Consider the following 15866-nt stretch of genomic DNA (forward strand, 5'->3'; position numbering starts at 1 on the left):
GTCCAATTAGAGATTCGGGCATAAATGAGATTTATTTATTTATTTATGTATGTATGTATGTAGGTATGTATGTATGTATGTATGTATGTATGTATGCATGCATGTATGTATGTATGTATGCATGCATGTATGTATGTATGTATGTATGTATGTATGTATGTATGTATGTATGTATGTATGTATTCAAAAGAACCTTACAGGCCCTATGGCAGGGCATAAAGTAAGGGGGCTTATTAAACAGTAAAGGTATAAAAAGTACAAATTTCCAGTAGGAACAGTGCTATAAAAGATTACCATGTTACACAATATTGAAGGCACAGGGAATACAAAGCAATATCTGAAGGCACACGAACACTTGTTACTATTTACAGAACAAAAGGAATACTGTTTATGAAAATAATATACAACACTGCAAAAATTCGCTATCAGATACACTAGATTGGGCACTCGTGAACGGTATTAAATGGGAAAAGCGTAAGTAACTGAGAGCGGAACGTGTCGGGATTAGATATGGAGGCTATGTTACCAGGGAGGTCATTCCAGAGATGAATGGCAGGAGGTAGTGCAGATTAATTAAATGCATTTGTTTTACCGTATATGCGCATGAAACTGAACTGATTATATAATCTGCATGAAGAAGAGTGGGGTATTTGCAGTTGTAACCGGGTTCATTTATTAGTGTAAATATATTTGTGGAATAAGCACAGAAGAGCGATGTTGCGGCAGATATTTAATGGCGGCAACAGAAGGTCTAGTTTAATTTGTGTAATGCTTGAGTTTATACTGTAGTTACGTGATATGAACCGGGCTGGTCTATTCTATATCATTTCCGTCATACTTATTAGATAATTTTGATGAGGGGACCAAACTGAGGAGGCGAATTCGAACTGTGGTAAAATGAATGTTTGGAAAGCGAGTTTTAGAATCTTTGGCGGGGCATTTCGCAAGTTGCATCGCAGATAGCCAAGAGAATGTGATGCTTTGGTGCATGTAGAAGTGATGTGTGGGACCCATGAAAGATTCTCTGTAAGAAGAACACCAAGGTACTTGTATGATGAAGTGTGGGAAAGCATAGTGTTATTAAGATTATACAAAAATTTAGAATTTATATATACATATTTTTGGCTGACGCACATCACTTCGCACTTTGTAAAGTTTAGTGTCATGAGCCATTTGTTACACGAGTTAGCGATAAGGTTAAGGTCTGCTTGAAGTGCCAAGTGATCATCAGTCGTGTGAATAGGACGGTAGATTATGCAGTCATCGGCAAAAAGGCGCATGCAGGAAGTAATCTGGGTTAGTAAGTCGTTAATGCAGATTAAGAAGAGTAAGGGGCCGAGGACGCTGCCTTGTGGCACACCAGAGCTAACAGAAGAAGGCGGGGAAGAGAAATTGTTAACAGTAAACTGTTCTCGAAAAGAAAGAAAATTACGAATCCAGGATAATGTTAGAGAGTCAATTCGTAGGGCAGATAATTTAGAAATTAGGCGACAGTGAGGTACGCGATCAAAAGCTTTAGAAAAGCGAAGAAAGACACAGTCAGTTTGAAGGTTGCAGTCCATGTTAAAGTGCAAGTCAGTCGTTGGTTCAAATAATTGCGTGTCGCAGGAAAATCCCTTCCTAAAACCATGCTAATTAGAAAAAAATAAATTGTGAGCTTATAGGTGGCTGCACACGTGTGAAGTGATTATGTGCTCGAGCATTTTGCAACATATGAAGGTTAAAGATATGGGCCGATAGTTGTCAGATGTATGAACATCTCCAGATTTGTGAATTGGTATTATTTTTCCTATTAACCAATCGGTGGGTAACTTTCCAGACGCTAGGGATTGTTGAAAAATATGGCATAAGATCTTGCTTGAGGCAGCGACGGTGTTCTTTAAAATCTTGGAATTAATGTTGTCAACACCGGCTGAAGTAGACATTGCGAGGTTACGAATGAGTAATTTAACGCCTTCGACAGTGATAACAATTGGTTCCATGTATGCGGCGTCAAGTTCGAGAAAAGTTGGAACATCAGCTTTGCAACAGATGTTGCAAAGCTGATCCACTGCTTGGCCAAGCTTCTGCGTGCAAATGTGAATACTCCCACAAATGCATCAAAATGAGGGAGTAGTCATACTGCAGCATTTAAGCACACTTATCCTTTGTCATGCTAAGCACATGCGACTCTGCATTCAGCAGCCAATGGAGACATGTGAGACAAAATAAGATTGATCATATTTTATGTCCTAAAGCAAGAGCTATGCCCTGATAAGATGCTGCACAGCAGAGAACTTCTGACCTTTGGTGTTCTTTGAAGTGAATCAAGTACCAGAAGATGAGTATTTTGTATTCTGCAGAACAAGCTGCCTATAGGGAAGTGTCTGCCTTGTGACCTTGGCAATGTGCCCCCCCCTCCTCCCAAAAAGAAAGCAGTACACAAATTTCTAAAGGGCAAAAAATTACTGAGTGTAAGACATTGCACACCAAGTGTTTACGAGAATAGCAACAATGAAGAACAGGAGGCAGCCTGGAGAATTAAAGGCATGACTGCAACACTGATGACAAGTGGAGAGCGTTCGTTCAATAAGAAATTCTGCACGGTCTTGCACGGCGAAGGAATGTAGAATTAGAAGGATGGCTAGAAGATACTCCTGCACCGTTACTGTGATGGACATTGGTGATGGCATTGGTTCCCAAGTTCACCGATCAGGTGGTTAAAAGCTCGTTGACTGTGCAGCAGGCTATGGATGTTTTCTGCACGACAGGGTGCCTACAGTGCCTCCTGGTGACAAGTTGCCTCAACCTCAAAGTTAGATTAGAACTCTCCATTCGCAGTTCAAAGCCTTGAGCTAGAAGTATGCTTCTTGCCTTTGCTTAGAGTAATGCATGGGGATCGAATACCACGTCTGCTATCGCTGTGGTTGTGTCACAAGTCCCAAAGCATATCTAGCACTTTTTTGTGCTTTCCGATACCAATTTATCAATCAAGTTAATCCATATGTGGAAGCCATATGTGCTGTTCATAGTGGCAAATAAAAATGAGCACTGACCACATATCTTAATGCTTTAAAAAGCACAAAGTGGTTTGACCCTATGTTCAAAACTGCTTCGCACTCAAAATACAAGTCAATGTTTGCTCAGATACTGTCTACATAAAGACAAAAATATACTGAAGCCTTTGGAGGTGCACTTAAATTTTTTTATTTCTGGCTTGTCCATCATACAGACAGCAAGCTTCTTGTTAATCAAGCATAAATGCATAGAAAGAGTCCAATCCTTGATAACACTGTTTGTAGTTCATGCATATCACATTTAAATGAAGACTATAACAACAAAACACAACCGTATGTGCTCTCGCATGGTAGTTCAAGGCCATTCAGTTGCAATGATAAACAGCTATAGAAGCAGTGTCTTCTGGTCTCATAAATGTAGCTAATAAGTAGATTACACTGTACTTACAACATTATATTATCTACCAAAACACTCAAACAGTATATATTGATCAGACTTGATGAGACTTGATGAGACAAATATGAACATAAAAACACACACACAAGCGCTGAACTGAAACTAAGTTCCAATGAATAGATAATGTCCTACCAACTAGCACACCAATACCTCCTGGACAAAATCAACAAGTAATTTGAGCCATTACTAAACTACACCAATAAACAGCCCTAACCTCAAACATTGGGCTTGAACATGAGATGTGAGAGGGTAGGAAGCAACCAATAAGTTATCAACCCTAGAGAACTTTGAATCTTTTCAGCAGCAAGTCACGATAACAGGAGGACAAAAAAAGAATATGGAGGCCCTTTTCCATCAACAAAAAGGAATGAAGGCATTCTTTAGCTTATAATGAAAACAGCCAACATGAAAGCAAACAAGAGGCAATATATCATAGTGATTCATTTTATCATATTCTATTATCTTATCACCCAACGCACAGTGTGGCGAGGCTGGTGCAATTGAGGCAGTTCAATTGAGTAGTATGAGCCAATGACACAAATGAGGTGGTTTACATATTAGTTTAGGTACCCATTTCCGGAATGCGATGACCAAACGCGACGCAGTCGCTATGGCGATCTACTGCCGAGCATGAAGTCACAGGTTCAATTCATAGCTGTGGAGGACGCATTTTGATGGGGGCGAAATACAATTGAGTAATTAGATTTAGGTGTGCATTAACCCTTTCTGTACCGCTGACGAGTACAGTCGTCACCGGTATTTGTACCAATATAGCCAATGACGAGTACAGTTGTCATGAAGCCATGTTTCTGGAAATATCTGGGACATTTGGCAGACTTTATATTTTACAGTACAGAAAGGGTAAAAAAAACAACAAAAAAACATGCAGTTAAAAATCCAGTCCCTCATAGTCCAAGTGTTGCTTTGGGATGTTAAACCAGACAAATAAATCAAGCAATCTAATACAATGGAATGAGGAAGCAAAATGGAATCGCAACACAGCCACGACGTAAATAATATGCGACATCACAGTGCTAGCGAGTAACTCACATATTTCCAACCAAGTGTGGTTTTGCAGCATTCGCAATAGATGTCGGCCACCGCATGGAGACCTGTGAGTAAGTAGCGCTCCTCTGCCGGTCCGCACCCGACATTCACCCTGCAATGGGATTGGGTACATCATTGCAGAGGCAGCAGTACATTGAAACATGTACAGCCCTAGCCGTTGTTAAAGGGGACACTCCAGTGGCATTTGGCTAGCAATTACAGCTAGATTTTGGTGCGAAGGCATGCAGGTTCTTTTTAATGCAGAAACACCAGCCAAAGTGGCACTATCACGCAGCTATTAAAGGGAACTCGGCATTCACTTAAAGAGCGCACTGTAGTGTGCATTAAGCTATACTGCTGCATGCAGCAACAGCAAGTGTTTTTTTTTAACCCTCTCAACCTTGTCAATGTGGAAACAGTGCATGGCCTGAAAATGGAAACCAGAGCATGACCGTAGGATCCTCTTATTCTAAGACCAACGTTATGACAGCAGATCAAAGCATAACTGTAGATTTAAGTTGCTTCCATCAGTAAAGTGAGCAAAATGTAGTGGTATACCGTATTTACTTGCACAATGATCACACTTGCGTGATGATCGCACACCTGAATTTTGTCGTCAAAATTCGTTTTTTTTCCCCTTTCCCGTGTAATGATCACATCCCGAACTTGCCACAGCGATTTGTTGTTTGCCAAGTCTAGCTAATGATGATCGCACTTACCATCTGTCGAATGCTACGCGAACGACTCTTCCAAAACATACTAAGCAGTCTGCAGGCATCGAACATTCTTAAGCAGATTCCCCATTTCATTCCTTTCATCACTTTCCGTACTTCCATGAAAAAAAAAGCTACAACCAAACTTGCCTAGGCTTTATTATTTGTAGGCTTTATAATGGTTGTGGTCAACAACAACAAAAAAAGGCGCTTTTCGATTCTTCTCGTCTGCACTCGTGGGCACGCAACAAATCGCGAGTGGCAACGATAGTAGCCACGTTTACATTAATACGTTAGAAGTGTACCCTATTCATACACCGACGCTTGTAACACAGCTAAGATATTCGCCCATCCATAGCGTAGCATAGATAGTAGTGAAGACAAATGCCGCAGTTTCTGCAGCGTGCCCCCGCCATGGGTTTTTGTCACTGGCAGCTAAGCGTGCCCATCTGTGTTTCTGTCCCCTCATGGCTACATTATTGCCGCAAACTTGCCGATGGCGACAATATTATTAATTACCGTTTCAAACTGTTTCAATGCGTGTAACGTACTCACGAGAAGAAAAAAAAAAACGCGTTCGGCTTGCTCCGCTGGCCGCCATTTTTGTTTTGATGTTGCGCACTGTTACAGTGGTAGCCCCCTATTTGTTGGCCAGTTGTCATCCCGCAGCAAATGCGGGATGAAGAAAAAAATGTTTTCTTTTCGCGGGAAATTTAACCTGCGTAATGATCGCACTCCTGAATTTACGTCAATTTTTTTTACAGAAAAGTGCGATCATTATGCGAGTAAATATGGTACATGCTCACTTCAAGAAACACAGCTTGTGTGTTTAAAGATTCAACCTGTTATGGACACTTTGTAAAACACAACAACAGAACTCAAGCCAAGTTCAAGAAATGCAGGTGCATTACTTAAAACAACAAAATAATAATAATAATAATAATAATAATAATAATAATAATAATAATAATAATAATAATAATAATAATACACTTGTGCTGACTCAGATCAGTTTGAAGCCGCACAGCATTGTTTTAAATGATTACCATAAGAACTACTACCAAGAAAATTCCACTGCCACCTGTTCCTTTACAGCTTTCATTCTGTGAAAGTTGCACTACCGTGTTAGATCTTATATGAGAAGCTTGCAGATTTAGCTAACCCAGGCAGGCAGTCGTCGAACTGCGAGAAGGGAGAGTCCCAATAGCTGCCCACTTCAAATGAGGATTAGCTAGTACACAAATCAAGCGGGAGTACATCCAAACAGAATGACCTATTTCCAGGAACAATGAACAATGAAACTCACACTGAGTTAAAGAGGTAAGCCCTTCCTTGGCTTCCTTGGAATGACTGCAGAGGGAAACAAATCAAACAGAAACAAATTAGAGCAACAAAACACAGCCCCACACCAGTCTCTTACCCAACATCAGCAAACAAGCAAGCCTTCTCGCAAATTGCAGTCTAAGGGCTGAAGTTCAATGGTACTGTCAGCATTCTTCCATGTCTCACAGCACTGGTACAGGTGAACAGCTCTTTGCTTCCAACTATACTGTAGTGTCAATTACGTCAGTCAAGTCAGCCACAAAAGTTTGAAGCTGTTACAAGTAACTGCTCGCTCATTATTACACACTGTCTACACTTTTTCAAGCTGTGCCAGTAGCATGAAACCTTTGTGCAGCAGCATGTGTCCAATCTGCTTTGAAGATGCACCCCAAGTAGCACTGTAAGTAATGGCAATGCTGGACCAACACTGCCCAATGTAGGACCAACATGGCTCAGCAGTGATTTAACATTGGCTCTACTTCCTGTGCCACTATAAGGACAGCTTCTGCTTTCTCATCTTTCCTATCCTTGCTGCTGGTTTCACTTCATTCACCTCAGTGCTGGCTCATTGTCTTGTACGCTACCACATGCTGTAATCAACTACCTACTGAAGGAATACTGCTCTTAGCAATTGCGGATTGTTGGTGTCCTCGCATCAAAGTTGGTTGAAGTATCAATTATCATAAAGGATGGCTCCATGCTCGATCGATAATAGCCAAGGTACACCTCTTCTTTCAACGGCATGAATATTTCATTTATCATTGGCCTGACGACATGACAATCATTGTTACCTGGGTGACATTGCAACATCAGCCCAGCAGCGACACCTTTCATGCAGCTCCCTATAACTGTTATCACAGTAAAGGAAAGAATCTCCTGAACTGCAACAGCAAACACTTAAGGGGAAAGCTCCCCTTTTGGAATATAAACAACACAGATGATAAGATTGCTGTCATACCAGATAACTGTTAACCTACAGACAGCCAACTGGAATTCTTGTTCTAAAATAAGTAACACCAGACCATAATCAAGCTGTCTAACTGCACATACTGCTAATGTCACATTTTAAGTAAAGCCATACTCAATTTTCATTCTCTGCAACTGCGAATCAATCTACGGAAGGCCAGGAATGAACATTCAACAAAGGCCGCATAAGAATGCACCATAAATCTATAGCTAATGCTCTGTAAGTGCAAATCTTGTTTCTGTCACACCATATTCAATTCAATGCATTTCCCAAGAATGGCACTGCTCACAAAAACCTTTAATTTCTCCTTTTTGTAGTAATTAAGCTAGATAAGCCTACCTATATCGACTACATCTTACCTAACACAACAAGTTGGATTCTTTTTTAACAGAAATCAATCTTACAAGTGATACACGCTATCATTTTACACCGACATACATCAACGTCAGTCAATATTTCATCTCTAAGCACTAAAGAGCGTCATTCATTAACACAGCAAGCAACTTGCTTACTACAACAAGTCCTACTTATTCTTTAAAAGGACACTAAAGGCAAATATTAAGTCAAGCTGAAGCGATACATTAGTGCTCGAGAATCTCTAAGGCATCCATATTATCGCAAACAGAGCCTTAATAATCGAGAAATTGAGATAAACGCAGGACATGATTAGAGACTGCCCCGGGACATTCAAGTACTTGCCCAATGACGAAAGCACTCCTCAGTTAATTTCTGTCATTAGTACTCAACCATTCATTGCAAAAGAAACATTCTTGTATTTTCTTCTTCACAGCAAACAAACACTCGGCAAAGTTAAAAAAAAAAAAAGAGTTTATGACGTTTCGGAGTCACCTACGGGTCTCTTGTTCTCATAAAAGTGAGACAAGTCCTTGTATTGTATTATAAAACGAAATTAAATGCTACTTGTCCAGTTCGATTTCATTTTTAGAAAAGAAGAACTCATTGAAATTACCCTTGACAATGACAAGGGTGGTCAAAAGGCTGTTTTCACTTGGCTCTGCGCCACCCATGCTTTAGCGTTTCAGTAGTTTAGTTATCCCGTAGTGCAGTGCTGGTAGACAACTAGCAGACAACTTCCATGTCATTTCGCCAGATGCCCAAACAATCTACACCACTTGAACAAAAAGCAGCTGCAGCGGCGAACCCGCCGCTTTGCTACCATAGCTCTATCTTGGCTCCGTACCGCCGTCTGTCGGGCGTCGTTTTACTAACCAACAGCAGCAAAGGGCGGTGATGGCGTATGCAATGCCACCACTCCCCGGTTGTGTGGCGGGAGATTTGAATTCCGAAATAGGTATTCAAGCCCTTCAGATGCAATTTTCTCGTAAACGAAGTCTCTTCTTGGCACGAAACAAGTGCTGCGAGGTTTCTTGAATGGTATTTAAACAGTCTATGTACACTTAGTAGCTGCCTTTAGTGTCCCTTTAAGGTTTACAAGTTCTTTGAACACATCAAGATGCAGATGTTAATTTTGTGCAGTACATAGACATTACAATTAGCATACACTTACTGAAAAGAAAAGGACACAGGAGAGGTTGATTGCAAAAGAAAAAAAAACACATTATGCCCACAGTGATACCATGACATTGTGTTCGCCTTATCACCTACAAACTCATCTGGCAAACCAGAATAACAAAACAACGAAGCTTGACATACGCACAAATGCACACAAAGGTAACCCCTGTTGTTCCAGGCACATATATCAGTTCCAACCACACATTATATGTCTCTTGGCTAACCTTACTGAAAGACCCAACTCTATGAAATCATCAGTGTCGTCATTTAAATTTTAAGTTCACTGCACAACAAAGGCCTCTCCCGAGATCTCCAATTTCCAGTTGTTCTATGTCTACCCCACCTTCCCCAACCCCTTTGTCTGCAAGTAGCTCACAACTCCATCCAACTAATCATATTACTGAAAGCCCAAACAATGTGAAATCACCATCATCATACTTTAAGCCCATTAAAGGACTTCTCAGAAATTTCTAATTACCTCAGTACTCCACTAGATGAGCCCACCTTACGCCTGGTAATTGCCTGGTCTCACAACCCTAATCTACTGCTAACCCTCAACTGCGATTCCCTTCGCACTTGACCATTCCGTTACTTCAACAAACGATCATTTACCCGTTCAATGCACTGCACGACCCGTGAAATCATGCGTCTCCAATTTAATTCTGGCAAGTGAATTCATTTCCAAGAGTTGGCATGCCTTGCTAAATGTTGCACAACTCACCCACCCCTCCCCTCCCATCTGTGAGACATGGGTGGAGGCCTCCTACTCTGTGACCATCCTAAAGTGGCACTTGGCCTTAATTGAAGCTCAAGCTCACAGCCTCTCACACTTGACCTTAATTCAGGATCATAGCCCAAGAACACACTAAGCGAAGGATAACACAAGCCAATAAGTAACCTTGAAAAATACAGTATAACATGTGTACTCATTCCAACAACAATAGCGTACTTAATTTAATGAGCCAACACAACGAAAAAGACCAGACCAGAGCAAGTATGCGAGCACAGGACTAAATTAAGTATGCTCGACCAACTGGTGCACAGTAGAATTTTCCTTAAAATAATAGAGCACAGAAGAATTGAGGGGAAGAAAAATTTGACATCTGTTCCAAAGCAGTGTGAAATAAGGTACCTTGCACTTAGCAACATCAAAGTGCAAGTTCATATAAGGACATAAACTGAATCGTGCACTTTGTACACATCACAGCCTAGTGTCTGCATGTTCAAGAAATATATTGTAACTCTGGCATGCTTATAGTGCTTTTAATGATCAATTGATAGCATAAGTTGGGTTCCTGAAAGAAAATATCTTCATCTACCTGTGAGGAGCACGAGGTTACAAAATGAAACCCTCACGCATTCGTCAGAAAAAGAGCTTGGTAGAGCCAAATAAAGCTTGTTGCTGGGTTAGTTTGGTTCATTAAGCTTAGAGAAAAATACAATGCAATACATAGACATTGGGAGGAGAAGAGAGAGGCAAAGAGAGAGGCAACTAGTGCAAACTTCCAGCTGATTTTCAACTTGCAACTAGTCCGCAAAGACTGTAGTCGAGCTTTCATCACTAGACCAGGATAAATTTTTCTTCAATTATGAAGATTGCTTTCCGAGGAACCCATTTTTGTATGCTTACAATTGGATGCCAACTTTCTCTTTTCTTTGGCTTGCGGCTTCCAAAACTATGTCAGTGTAGGAGTGCAACAAAGCAAGCAACGAAAATGTATGTGACACAACTGTCAGAGCTAGCACTCAAGCTAAGCTCCAAAAGTGAATGACATGAAAAGTACCAGAGATTCCAACACTTCAAATATTTCAAGCATCATAACTCTACTGCATACAAGTAGAGACCCAAAAATGCCTTTGCAAGGAAACGAGTATACCAGTAAAACTAATACAATAAAATAATTCCACTATGCCTGTTGGCTCACCATAAGCTGTCAGGTGAGTTGCATGACTATCATATCCTCATCCTACTTTACTGCGAACGTAAACTGCAAATTGCCTGAAAAGCTTGTAACAGGAAGGACCCTTATTTTACAGGGACGCTGTTAAGGGGAGTTTCGCATCAGTTTTAACGCAGCCGTGAAGACCGGTGTGGTCAATATCAAATGTAAATACAATGCATCGTTTGCCGGAGTCCTGATTTTGCTTTGAAATGCAATGATCAATGTTTATAAAATAAAAAATACCTTGCTTATATTTCACTCGAATATACACGAACTTATATGCCTGGATTTTTTAAGCAGTAATGCATAATTTTTGTTCCTCACGTCATGTTGTACTTGCTCCAAGTTGTAGGTCAGCTAGGAGCCTTTACAGCTGCAGCAGTGAAAGCCGACGGCGGCACTGAATGAAGCCAGCATAAAAGCTGCCACTAGGAACAGCAAGCAAACAAATGCCTCATAGTTCATAAAGGAATAAGAACTCAGTTCTTCCCTGTCTTTCATATATCAGATGTCTGATTGGCATACAGCTGTGAAGACATTTTTTTTCTTTTTCATCGCTACATCTCGTTATGCAAGTTCCCTGCAGTACCTTAGAAGTACTAGCTTCAGGTAGTGTGAAGGAGCACAAGAACACATATTCCAAGCCTGAGCACAAAACTAAAGCAGAAGAGCTCTCAAGCACTGATAAGATACTATTGACTACATTAAACAAGGCAGCTGCTCTTCTTCCTTGGTGAATATTAATGTTCTGGCAGGAATAAAATGAATAAAAACACGACTTCTGTAACCCCTTGACTTTAATGAGGCAGCCATTCCCCCGTCATTATGTAACGGCACACAAAATGCGACCAGGAAGAGCTCTGGCGTGATTAATTACGGACCCCTATTCTCCACCCTAATTGGCTCACAGATCGTAACGACTGGGCAAGCAAAGGGAAAGGAGAAGTAAAACAATGCAAAACAATAAAACAACCATCCACCATTATCCCACACTGTTTTTTCCTCCCAGGTATCACACCGCAATCTCTATAATCTCCACCTTCCTCCACTGTTAAAGAGCATGCAGAAGAGCTCTGTGCATGCGGCTGCGATTAGAAGAGCAGGAAGCCAGTCCCCTCGAAAACCAGTGACCCATTAAGAAACCTGTTTTAGTTTTAATTATAGGCCACTGCCACAGCAGACGCAGGCTTTTTCTTTTGGCCCTTTTGTGAGTGGGCCTACCAAAATGTCTGAACTAAACGCCTTCTTAAGTGCACTTTTGGTTAATCTCACTGGCAGACTTACATAACGGTTGCAACAATGTATGAAACTCCCTTTTGTTACACGTGTGAGAGCTTGAAACAAGTATTCTTAGATAACAAATGAACTGGCTATCTTCTCTTTATCCAGTAGAATTTACATATGACTTACAATTAATTGTTAAAAATAGTTTCCAGCACTACTTTCAGTGACAGCATTGACTACTGCCCCCACTGTTAAAATGAAGCTGCCGTGTGCTAATACACTGTTGCAGAGAGCACAGTGCAGTATGGTACGTGTTGAAATGCACTTCTGTCGGGAGCTGTTAAATGGCCAGAACCTATTGCCTTCTTCAACTAATCAAAGACAGCCTTCTTAAATTGAAAAGGAGAGGAGGTACCTTTTTGCATCAAGTGGTTCGATCAAGAGTCCCAAGTATCTGAGGTATGGAGCAATTGAAATTATGAGCAGGGGAGACCGCATACTGGCTCCAGTTCCTAGACTAATGTTTACATGGTTGTGCTGAACATTGTGGACTTATTGTGGCAGACGCAGGCTCCACATGATGTTACACGGGTGACGAGAAGCATGAGCGAGACAACTTGCATTCAAAGTGATTGCGCAAGACCCTCAGTCGTGGTGCATTTAGCAAACGTTGAGCAGAAAGATGCTTATTATTGAGAGAGCAATTATACAGACACTCCAGGTGCATTTCTGCAGTCGCCGTCGTCGTCGTGAGGTTCCGTATAAAGTCCAAGGGTGATTAAATTGTCGCCGCGTGCCATATGCTGCACGTACGAGTGAAAGTGTGCAAGGTTGAGCCTGTGTTCGGAGCTCAATCTTGCGCATGTGAGGGCTGCAAGTGGGAAGGAAGCATGATGTCAAGGGGGGGCATTGCGCTCTGGCAGCAACTGCGTATTTTGCAACCAGGCGCAAGGGGAACTGACAATCGTGGCTCTATATTGTGCACGCGCGGAAAGGGAGCAATGTAGGGAGGCAGTGTGGGAGGGAGGGAAGGCGGCTTCGACTCCGCCAACAAGCGCGCACTTTGCACGGCCGTGCACACCGCGCCGTATCTTGAAAGGGATCTGCAAGTGGCTCATACCTTTGTGCGCACTGTGTTCACGCTGCTTTTGCACTGAAGCGATGGACGGCATGAAGGCCACTTCACTCGCTACTGCTGCCGTACTTGCTCACACCAGCGTATTGGCAGCGAGTGTCCGCGCTCATCGAGTGTGATGTGTCCATGTTTGCTTGTGCATGCTTACACCAGTTAGTGTTAGCAGGCGAATGTTTCCAAGCTTATACGGCCGATAAAACTGCTATCCTTACTTTGTATAGCTGTCTACTAATTTGCTATCGCAATCGATGCTTCGCCTTTTGGGCAAAACTGCGACTTTTAACTTTTTTCTAAGAGACATCGACTCCACATGACGTAATGTGGGTGACAGAAGATGATGCATAAGCTAGATATCATCATCTGCCTATTTCAAGCCTACTGCAGGATGAAGGATTCCCGTTATTGCTCAGGCTGCCACACACAAATGCAGCCAGAAAAGATGTGTGCAGTGCTACTGTTAATATTCCTATGCGCAATGTCATCACATCCAGTGTTGCTGCTACCTGATGTTGGCATAGCTTGCTTTGTGTTATGACACTGTGACAATGTCAGTGATCCCAAGTCTGGCATTTCGAGACTAACTGTATTTAACAACTTCTATCATATTTATATTAATTCATATCTATACATGTTTCCTGAACTGCCTAGTTGCCAAGTTTCATCTCTTTTCATGCAAGAAGTGTGTGCTATAGTTTTTAAAGCTTCGAAAATATTTGCCGGTACTCCTTCATGCAGTGCTGCGTACAAGTCAGACAAACTACCACTCAAAAAAACTCACTTAAAAACTGCAGTAGTGCATGCATTGAAAAAAAAAAAAAAGGCAGTAAGAATAAAAGCTGAGCAGACAGAGGCAAGTACCTTGGAGATGAGCTCGTCGTGGTTGGCCAAGTGAGCCCTGCAGTGAATGCAGCTGTAGGTGCGGTGGCAGGTCGGCAAGTATGCCTGGAAAGTCTTCACCATGCTGCTCTAGTCAGCTGCACGGCACCGCTGCTGCTACAAGCCTCTCCCACCGCCGCCTTCCCTGCCTGCCAGTGGGCTCCGCGTTGGTGCTGCACTGATGCTGATGCTTTGGGCCGACGCTGCTGCTGCTGCTAGCGGCGCACTTTCCCACGGCCAGGGCTCCAGAGAACCGCGGCGGGGGCACCACCAGGGCTAGTGTATCTACGATGGATTGCGATAGTGACAACCCGACATTACAGCCTTGTTGAACTAGTCAGTATAAGCTTTCCCTTTCCCTTTATATACCCTGCCCAACCCAGAGTTTCACAATAAACACATTAGAGCGAAATCCCCGGCGCATGAGGGTAAATCATTCTCCATCCAGCACGGTAACTATTGGCAGCACGTAGGTCTGTCTGACCTTCATTCCTTCAGTTTCGTACAACCTTCTGGTTTCTCAAATTTGGTGCAACGTAATGATTAGCCAATTTACCCTATGAATTTCTACTAATGTATTGTTTTTGGAATGTTACAAATAAAAGGAACTCTTTGGAATATCTAGGAAATAGCCATTCATGAAAAGTATTGCTAACCAAATGCAATCTAGAACCAGCAACACATATAGCATATCTGTCGAGACTTAATTATGCAAAAAAATATTACAACAAAATGAAATAGTTATCAATGTAAAATGCACCACTACTCTAAAAAAATGTGTGATTAGCATGCAATGCACATAAACCACTATGACAAATAAAAAGAAATTCCAGTTTGTTTTCTCAACAAAGTCATGTGAAAGTATAGAAAAACCAATGTAGACTGCACATAATTTCCATGGTGGCCAAATGACTGCAGCAGCAGGGAGGGTATATAATGTAGCAATTTTTTGCGCATGATTCTATGCTACGATTCTATGCACTTTTATCGTCCGTGCGGCACCACATTAATAACGTGGGCACAGTGCCGCTCGCCACTGATTAAGCGTGACAAGAAAAGGCATTGAAATAGAATAATTAGAATACCACAAGCCAGATTTTGGTTTAGTAGGTATAGCAGGAAATTATAGCCTACAGTGAACAGCAAAGCAGCAGAACCGATAGCTCAGGTCTGCCAAATGCGGGGCCTATCCGAAGTCGGCAACCGATCTGCTTGCATACGATGCCAGCTGAAAGAAAGACGCAACTTTATTGACTAGTAATTGACATGTAATCATCACTTATATTTCGTACTACTATTCTACTATGAATACTATCGTTCATACTTCAAACATATCACTTCATACAATTGTATAATTTTTTTGAAGTGGTATATAATTTCGCTTCTTACTATTGTATAATCCATTAGGTACATGTGTTCAAATGCTCGTTTTGTCTTTCTTTGTTGGCTTTCTCTTTTCCTTTTGACTACCATGTTTTGGCTTTCTCTTTTCCTTTTGACTACCATGTTGGTTATCATGTGGAAAGCATACCATAGCTTATATTCTTGAACTCGGTGCTTAGTGTTCTCTATCCCTGTTTCTGGACGATCACTGTTATTTTTTTGCTTGCCCTTATTCCCATTAATTGCTTGGTCTAGATTTTCTTTAATCG

At 41.6% G+C, this 15866-nt stretch overlaps 1 protein-coding gene across 1 annotated transcript in view; it reads right to left on the reverse strand.

Moving 5' to 3' along the window:
• Ypel (Yippee-like) overlaps positions 1 to 15866 on the reverse strand; it is a 37698-nt gene that overhangs the window by 9464 nt on the left and 12368 nt on the right. The window contains exons 2-4 of the mRNA XM_050166924.3: positions 14197 to 14499; positions 6520 to 6563; positions 4504 to 4612 (exon numbers count right to left, since the gene is read on the reverse strand). Coding sequence (XP_050022881.1) covers positions 4504 to 4612; positions 6520 to 6563; positions 14197 to 14298 — 255 coding nt within the window. The 5' untranslated portion in view covers positions 14299 to 14499. The remainder of the gene's footprint in view (positions 1 to 4503; positions 4613 to 6519; positions 6564 to 14196; positions 14500 to 15866) is intronic.

This window comes from Dermacentor andersoni, chromosome 3 (assembly GCF_023375885.2).
Source record: "Dermacentor andersoni chromosome 3, qqDerAnde1_hic_scaffold, whole genome shotgun sequence".
In the NCBI taxonomy this organism is placed as follows: domain Eukaryota; kingdom Metazoa; phylum Arthropoda; class Arachnida; order Ixodida; family Ixodidae; genus Dermacentor; species Dermacentor andersoni.